Source organism: Nyctereutes procyonoides, unplaced genomic scaffold (genome assembly GCF_905146905.1).
Source record: "Nyctereutes procyonoides isolate TBG_1078 unplaced genomic scaffold, NYPRO_anot_genome, whole genome shotgun sequence".
NCBI lineage: Eukaryota > Metazoa > Chordata > Mammalia > Carnivora > Canidae > Nyctereutes > Nyctereutes procyonoides.
The window spans coordinates 45053487-45062599 of NW_026575047.1; the positions used below are offsets into that span (position 1 = coordinate 45053487).

The 9113-nt window shown below is 50.7% G+C and overlaps 1 protein-coding gene across 1 annotated transcript in view; it reads right to left on the reverse strand.

Moving 5' to 3' along the window:
- Positions 1–7034, reverse strand: part of RGMA (repulsive guidance molecule BMP co-receptor a) — a 45180-nt gene extending 38146 nt beyond the window's left edge. Inside the window, exon 1 of the mRNA XM_055326143.1 lies at positions 6717–7034. Coding sequence (XP_055182118.1) covers positions 6717–6730 — 14 coding nt within the window. The 5' untranslated portion in view covers positions 6731–7034. The remainder of the gene's footprint in view (positions 1–6716) is intronic.
- Between the last annotated feature and the right edge of the window lie 2079 nt (positions 7035–9113).

Consider the following 9113-nt stretch of genomic DNA (forward strand, 5'->3'; position numbering starts at 1 on the left):
AAAACAAGAACAAAAAACCAAGGGCAGGGAGAGCCTCACACCCTGGCCTTATGATGCTGAGTTTAGTGTTTTTCCCCACCAAACCACAGCTGCTTCTCATCTTCATCTGGGGTTTACTTTTTTCTGTTAATCAAATAATATTTCCCACTTGTAGAATAGCTGGTTTTGTGTTTGAAATGAGAATATAGGCGTGGGGAATGTGCACCTGCTGGCTCAGTTGGTACAGTATGTGACTCCTGATCTCACGGCTGTGAGGTTGAGCCCCACGTTGGAGTGTGGCCTACCTCAAAAACCAAAAAAGAATGCAAGAAATGAGGATGTATTTGGAGATAGCTGTTTTCCAGAAATAAACACAAATTTAAAAATGTTTTAAGAAAAGAACAACTTCCCTGAACAATCTCCTCCAGCCCCTTTAAGATTTAGGCAGTTGGAATAGTAATAGAATTCCTCTTCTTTCTTTGGGGTATTAAATGGTATTTTTAGGTCAAGTTTTCATAGAATGTTTACTTGGATGTAGCCTCTGAATGATGAAGTAAATATTACACAACAAGATGTTTAGGTAAAACTATCTGGAGTTACTAATTCATTGTTGTCCTTTCAAACCACAAGCCATTCGAACCCTGTCTCAAATTCAAAACTAGTGTGCTTCTGCCCCTAGAGATTGGTCATTGCCTCAGAAAGGGAAGGCTTGGGTGCCATCTTAGCTTGGGTGTGCTTTATCCTCATTGACTCCTGGCCCAGGCTCAGGAAAGGTAATATATTTCTAACTAGGCCTGAAGTAGATTCTGCCAATAGCCTCCATTTACTCATAAAGAAATCAGACACTTGGGGATCCCTGGGTGGCGCAGCGGTTTGGCGCCTGCCTTTGGCCCAGGGCGCGATCCTGGAGACCCGGGATCGAATCCCACGTCGGGCTCCCGGTGCATGGAGCCCGCTTCTCCCTCTGCCTGTGTCTCTGCCTCTCTCTCTCTCTCTCTCTCTCTCTGTGACTATCATAAATAAATTAAAAAAAAAAAAAGAAATCAGACACTTGGGAGCTTAGAGATCGCAGCAGAGAAAAATAAAAGCAAGCTAAAACCCTCACAGCCGAGGAAAGGGTGGCAGCTGGCTTTACCTTACCATATGCTCTTGAGATACTTAAAGACACATTTTGAACTCTGTATTCTGAAATGTGAATATCAAACTGTTTGGCTGCACTGAAGGATGTGAAGCAACATAAATAATTAATGTCCCATGAATCCCTTGTTCTGGAACAAAATGACCTGCCAAACGTAACAGTGAGGGGTTACTGGCAGGTCCGGACCCGCTGAGGGGAGGCCATTGTGAACCTCAAAGTGCCTACAGGTAAGACTGGTCTCTAAACTCTACCTTTCTTGTTGCTTTGCCTCTCTTGCATAAATGGAAGTCAATCTGAGAAAATGTAATACTTATTTATTATTGTTATAAATATAATAAATTATAATAAATTATAATATAATAAATATAATAAATTATATTTATACTCTACCTCTCTCCATAATGGACATTAAATTAAATTTAACTGAAAGCATATTATATGCCCACACTTTCAAACAAACATTAATTCTTATTGTTTCCAAAGTACCAATTGTTTTGAGGAAACCCTATAGTGTTTATGATTCTGTGAAAGAGATATGCATTTCCATGTGTTTTTCTGTTATGAGACTCTGTCAAATTATCACTTGTTAAGGAGAGCACAGGGTGCTGGATGGTGAGCCATGGTTCAAAGGTAGACTACAGGAGAAATTGAAATAGAGAAGTTTATTATTAACAGATCCTAAAGGAAGAGCATGGCACACACTTGGAGGGACCCCATGGAGTCGGGGTCAAGGGAGAGTGCAGAGACAGGCAGGACCGGGGCTCAAGCCTTTATTAGGGTCCACGGGTAGAGCGTTTGAGGGTTTCTGTGCTAAGGCCAGATTGGTCAATTCAAAACAAAAGAGTGGGTTTTTGGTGAGCCCCATGAGGGTCTTTTCTAAGAGGCGCATCAAGGGATAGCCCTGGGAGTCAGGGGAGACTCTTTATCACAAAGGCCATTGTGGAAGTCATTAGGACTTATATTTGCTTGGGACTCTGTGGCCGCTGTCCAGGGCATGCACTTGACCAAGGGGCTATGATCGATTTAAAATCCCCCCAACAAAACGGCTGCAGAGGTAGCAACACCATGGTGTAGCTTAAGCTCTCAGCAGCTCAAGTGAGATGTTCCTGTGAGAGCAGTCTCTTCTCCAGGATGCCAGCATTAGGCACTGAAAATGCACACTGGCAGCAAATCTCAAAGTCACTTTTGCCCAGCAGGTGTTTTCTGAGCAAGCCTCCCAGATTGCCAAGTAATATGGCATCCATCCCGTCAGGAGGTAACCAGCAACACCTTGTGATCGCAAAAGAGGATTAGACTTTGAGAGAGAGCACAGAACTTTGTGGAAGCACCTGGCACAATGAGGCATCGTGGTTTTTAAATAGCTAACTGGCTGGGCAGAGACACACCATGGCACAGATGAGCCAAATGTATAAAAGTAGAGTGCCTGCCTTGTGGCCGACGACGCCTCTGACATGAATGTTTAGGAGGCCATAATGGTAAGTCTTTGTATGCTGGTGTGCTTCCACCTGAGCTCCTTTCAAAAAGTCACCGAGCAAGACAAAAGTCCTCACCGTGCCAAAGGAGGGTGAAAAATTGTTTGGACCCATCTTCAGAAGAATGGTGTGCTGAGAATAAAGAATAAATGGTACTGAGATGTTTCTTGAGGATGTGGCCAGGATCTCTGTGCTCAGGAGGCAGAAGAGCTGAGCATTATCAGGAAAGAGGACAAACTGCTGCTATCAGCCAGGCAAGCTGCTGCAAAGACCTTGAGTAGGAGAGTTCCCGAGGATGGAAAAATAAAACCCAAGTTGCAGCCATGGGGGCTGGTAACCCCTAAACAATGCGTCCCAGATACAAATCAATACGTTTTAGGGCATTTTTACTCCTACCTGCTGATCTCTGCTCTGCCCTGTGGAGGCTGCAGAATCTATAGGAACTGGCCTTGATGTACCCGACAGGCGACGGAATCTTTTGTTTCCAAGTTTTTGCCAGATTTTTCAGACTCTGGCAAATCTAGTATCCCGATTCTAGAAAGTTCTTCATCTTGCAGCACTGCTTTAAACAGACAATTGATAAACAAGAAATAAACTCACTGGACTCTTTTTTTTTTTCTTCCCTGCATAAACAGTGTTTGCTACACTTTATTTCTTCACCCTCCTACTCTGGACATGATAATAATTTTATAAGACAAGTAAGTACAGAGCGGATTTTTATATTCGTCAAAGTAGCAGTGACTTTATATTTTTTAAATGAGGGTATGAAAGGTATTTGCATTTGCTTTGTTAATTCCTGCCCCAGTTTCAAAATGCCTTCTCACTGCCCTTAGAATTAGAAAAAGTTTCACATGTCAGCAGGCATTCTTGCCTCAAGACCCCTCGGCTCTACTCATAGGGTCACACCTAGCTAAGAAACTGGGCATCCTTTTAAAACACGTTTATTCATCACCAAGGAAACTGACTTCGGCCTGACCTTGTATGCACAATCGAGTAAGGCAGTCCTTAGTTTTTCCACTGTCCTGTTCATTGCTCCTTCCTACCTCTATTGCTATGAAAGGATCGGAGGCTGAAATTCCACTGTCATTTGGTTAAAAAGGAGTCTGTCCTTTGCATAGGGCTGGATACCAGACAGGTGGGGGAGCCTGGAGCCTCCTTCTTCGGGGCAAATTTATGTTATGTCCTTCGAATGAATAAACAATGGCTGTTGTTTGAAAGGCAACACCATTCTCCTTAAAGAGCCACAGAAACACCCAGAGTCACTTAAAAGTTATTTGAAATTACCTCTGGGATATTATAAGTCAGGTTCTAGAACAATGATCTTTATGGAGTGGTGCCTTCTTTTCACAGAACCAAGAGATTCAAATGAGCCTGCACTGGTTTCCAGTGATCCCAGATCGTTTATGCTCAGTTTCACTTGGGTACATCCCCGTCTCTTTTCCCTGGATGGCAGACTTCTCAGGAGATTGGTGATCCTACCACCTAAGGCACGACCACATTTGGGGGCCACACTTAGTAACAGCAAGTGCTTTGAGTTTATTTTTTATTTATTAAAGATTTTATTTATTTATTCATGAGAGACACAGAGAGAGGCAGAGACACAGGCAGAGGGAGAAGCAGGCTCCATGCAGGGAGCCTGACGTGGGACTCATCCTGGGTCTCCAGGATCACACCCTGGGCTGAAGGCAGCGCTAAACCGCTGAGCCACCTGGGCTGCCCAAGTGCTTTGAGTTTAATTCATTTGGTAGCAAGGTCAAAGGGGAAAAGGCACTTTTGACTTGCAGAACCTGAGCTATCCTGCTCTGGACATGAGTGTCTTTAGAGAAATGGAAATGCCAGCACCTGTTCTGGTGAGCAGCAGTGTGACAGTGGCTTGAAAAAACTTCCTGTCCCGATGTTAGGGATGTTGAGTACCTATTCATTTTACTTTGCATCTTCTCATCTAAGAATTCCTGTATTTGGCCCATCCCAGGGTGGCCAAAGGGCCAAGTCAAGGGTCCTATCAAATAGGAGCTGTTCCTGGCTCCATTCTGTGTTATGACACACCCTGGGGGGAAAGCAGTCATGCCTTGTAAGGAGTTTCTAAGCAAAGGTCAGAGAATAAGTCATCCTTGAATAAGATGCCAGGTTACCGCAAGACCCTTTTTGTTACAAATCTGGTTATTAAATAGACACTTGCAGGGGTAGAGACAACAACGGGGGAGGCAGATCCGCCACCCACCATTCCACATGTCTATATCCACAGATACCCAGGAGCTGTCTATCACCTGGGAGGGAAACGGTAGGCGTGAGGCTATTGTTAAAAGGAATCTGGGACCTCCCTCACCACCACCACCACCACCACCACCACCACCACCACCGCCACCACCACCACAGCAAAGAGGACTGCAAGGGGGCAATGGTCTTCAACACAAGGGAACCACCATGCTGCTCTCCAAGGAACCAGCGTATCCCTTAGTACTGGGAGAATCCCCTCATTGCTAATATCATCCTGCCTGGAAGGTGGCAGCAAAAACCAGCCACGGAGACTGTGGAGTCCGCCTGGATGGGTGGGTGCCCCACCCAGAGCCTTTGTCCGCTCTGCTTGTCACCCAGCAAAGTCATCCCCCCTCATCTTTTACTGGGGACCCCTAGCCCTCATAGAGGGGGCTTGCCTGGCACCTGCTATGGCAGTGGAACATCAGGAGACCCTTTATATGTGTCTAAAATTTTTCATTTTGGTGTACTATCCTGTCCCTGCACAGACTGGCAGGAGGTCCTTTCCCAACTCGTCCTTCAGCTGCCCTTCACCACAGATCTCTTTCCTAGGGGTCATGGCTCAAGATCTGCCTGAAAAATCACCCCTCTGTGATGCACTGGAGAAGAGAAAGAGGTCCATGCATCGTTTTTGGTTTTTTTTTTGTTTTGTTTTGTTTCTACAATAGATGGTCGGACGGGGATCCACTTAGCTGGCAGGTAACATTTTATGTTTTTGCTAGTGGCCCCTAAACCAGATGGAGAAGGTGATGGATCTCCTACCCCGCAGTACAACCTGAAGTGCTGTCCCTTGAGCTTGGCGCGCTGAGCTGGGGGTGTCGGGCCGCTCCCGCTCAACCAGACTATGGAGACCCTCAGGACGACTCTTCCCAGGAGGCGCGCATCCCGCCTCTCTACCTGGGGCTGGAGTCTCCTCACTTTGAGGACGGACACACAACTTCGTTGCCTTAAAGGGACGCGCGGCTCGCCATCCCCGCTAGATGGCGCGATTCCCCCGGCTCCGTCCGCGAGGCACCCGATTCATTAAATAAACACAATTCGACGCCTTCCGAAACCACACCACATAATAGCAACTCGCAGGCTCCTATTAAAAATCTCAACCTGGGGGAACGGATTGTGCCTCCGAGCAAATCCAATGCAATTTCATTAACGGGATGCAACCAAGAATTGCGACCTAGCGTCCCTGCCCTCCCGTCGGCCCGCCCCCTAAATGCACCTGTACCCCGGCTTCAGCTGGTTCCCTGGCGGAGCCACGGCGCGGGCCGGGCGTGGAACCGTGTCCGTGCCCCGCCCGCCACACCCGTCCACTCAGGAGCGCCGGGGCCCCTCGGGACTCCGACCCCCGAGCGCAGACCCAAGTCCCGGACCCTCCCGCGCTCCGGTGCGCCCGGTTCCAGGGACCGCTCGGACCCGAGTCCAGACCAAGCAGCGCCCAAGCCCCCGCGAGCAGGCGCTCGTCTCGCGACCGTGCTGCTGGGGCAGGCAGCCGGGCGGGAGCAGGAGGAGGGGACCCGGGCAGCCGGGCCAATGGGGGTGCACGGCGGGTCGGCCCTCCGCCCGCTCCGTCCCGCGGCGGAGAGGAGGTGGCGCGCGGCAGGACGGAGCTCCCGGCCCGCACACAGCCCGAGACAAGCCGCGCTGCCGGCGGCCCGCGGAGAGCATCTGCGGGAAAAAGAGCAAATACTAAACCACAAAAACTTTACTGCTGCCAAGAGCTAGAGCGATCGAGGCGCGGCAAAGCTCCGAATCTGGGCAAGACGCGAGCAAGACGGGAGGGGGCTGGAGGCTCCGCACCGCCGTGGCCCCCGCGCGTGCCGGGGCGCCTCGGGGACGTCGGAGCCGGGTCCGCCCAGCTCCCGGCCCGCGCTTACCTTGGCGGCTGCATGGGCCCCTGCGGCCCGCGGGGGGTGGCGCTGGCGGGGCTGCGCGCGGAGAGGGGGTGCGGGGGCGCCGCTCGTGGGCCCCGGGGCAAGGTGGGAGGGGCTGGGCCGGCGCTGCTCCCCGCCGCCCCGGCCGGCTCAGCAGCGGCCCGGGGCGCGCCGCCTGCTCCCGGGCTGCATGCCTGCGAGCGCCTGGAGGAGCCGGCCCGGGAGCCAACGGCCCGCGCTTCCGCAGCCCAGAGGCTCGGGCGGCACAGCCCGCGCTCGGGAGACAACTGCGGAGCCGGGCAGCTCGGGCCAGCCCCCTCCCTCGCCCGGCCCCCGCCCGGCCCCCGCCCGCCGCCGAGCGCGTCGCGAGGTTCGTTTGCGCGCGAGGGGAGGGGGCGGGCCGGGCGCCCCGGGCGCGGGCGGGGGGCGAGCGCGGGCGGGGCTGGGGGGAGGGGACGCGGGCGGGGGCGGGGGTGGGGTGGGGTGGGGTGGGGTGGGGGCCGCGCTCTCAGGGCCCCGCCCCGCCCCGCCGCGGCCGCGCCTCCCGCACCCGCTCGGGTTGGGCGGCGGTTCACGCGCGGCAAAGTCGAGACCTGCCCAGATGCACCGGCAAGGCGGGCGCGGACCGCGAGCGCGGCGACCCTCGGGGCGCCTCCAACTTTCCAAATTCCCCGCTGGGATGCTGCGGAGGGCACGTTTTCCACCTTCAGTCCTGGGCTGGTCAATCTGGAGTTGCTCTGAGCTTTCTGGAATGGACAGTCCCATCCAGAAGAAACGCTTCTGCTCTCCGCGGAGAAGCACCTTTGTTCTGTTGAGATGTTAGTTTTGTTTATGATTTTTCCTGGAAGTAATACACACACATATATATGCATTAAGTGTGTATGTGTATTGAGTGTGTCATACACCAGTACGTTCTTGTGTACGATTCTACACAACCCAGGCGTGTGTAGAGTAAGAAGACCGCATCACATCCCCTCCCCAGAGGTCAGACTGTGATCCTCTGCGGTTCTTGCGAGTCCTTGCTTTTACGTGCAAGCGCACAGACTGCAAGTGGATTCTCACGGGCTTTTCAAGGCTTTTCGGAAGAATGTTTCACGGCGCAGCGCAGGCACACACATCAGCGAGGACAGCGGTAAATCCCCAGAGGCTTCGGGCATCCAGGGAAAGATCCTCCCTCGCAGGGCAACAGTAAAAAGCCACCCAATCGCCATGTGCAAATCTGAAACCCCAGCTGGGGCGTGAAGTCAGCCCAAACACACAGCTCACGCCCAAATTAGCATTGCACGGTTAGAGAGATTTGCCAGTGCGTTTTAGACAGGGTTATGACCTTCCCGTTCTTACTGAAAACAAACTGTCTTGGATTTTGATATGATGAGAACTTGGATTTGCAAAATGAAGAGGTATCACCCACATTAAAACACAATCGTTATTTATGCTTGTGGTCTAGAAGGATGTGCTTTTAACGGAATATTCTGCGTTTTATTGGCCAGATGTATTGAAATAATCTATGGTGGGGATGTAAATAAAATCCATGTGATTTAGCAGGAAGGGATTAGATATTGGGATGGCCGGTTTCTATAATTAGCCCTGACCTTGGGCAAGACATGGAGCTCTGCTGGGCCTTAGGTTCTTCAGGAATAAATGGAGTTGTACTAAGTGTGTATGTGTGTGTGTGTGTATGTGTGTGTATGGGGGGGCTCCAGACCTAAAAATGGGTGAATAATCTCTCCCCACATTCATATTTCAGCCCAACTCCAATATCTCTTCTTTAGGGAATGGCTCTCCCAGCACCCCATGCTTTTCCTGCCAAATACTGATCTCACTTCTCAGTAATGTATTCCTTAGGCTGACCTTTCCATAAGTGTAGGCCTCTCCCCCCAGACCATAAGCACTGTGAGGGCAGGTCCTCATTGCATCCCCAGCGTCTGGCATGTAATAGCATCTACAAGAATCTCTGATTATCACCCAGATGGTGGATTTCATACTGCTCTTCCAAATTGCTTGGTGTTGGCAAAAGATCTGTTAAGTGGAAACATCTCGTTTTAAAATGAAGCCTTTGGAGAGCACCCAGCAGGGTTTTCCCACGTTGGGGGACCAGCAGTTCACTGACTCGATGAGGACAGACAATTCTTAACCACAGGCAGTAGAGGCAGCCAATATTTACCTCGATGAGCATGGGCTCCTATGGAGAAGACAACAAATATTAAAGCTGCTCATTAAGTATTTGATTAAGTTGGAACTGTGCATAGGTAGTTGCAATACACACGAGTGCTCAGAGGTAAATGAGACCGTGGGGTGTGTTTAGGGTGCAAATTAACAAATGTACATGCTTTCAACCAACAATCTAGCAGCATTCCTAATATAAAGCTCTGGGGAATGCTTGTCTTTCTTTACTGCAAA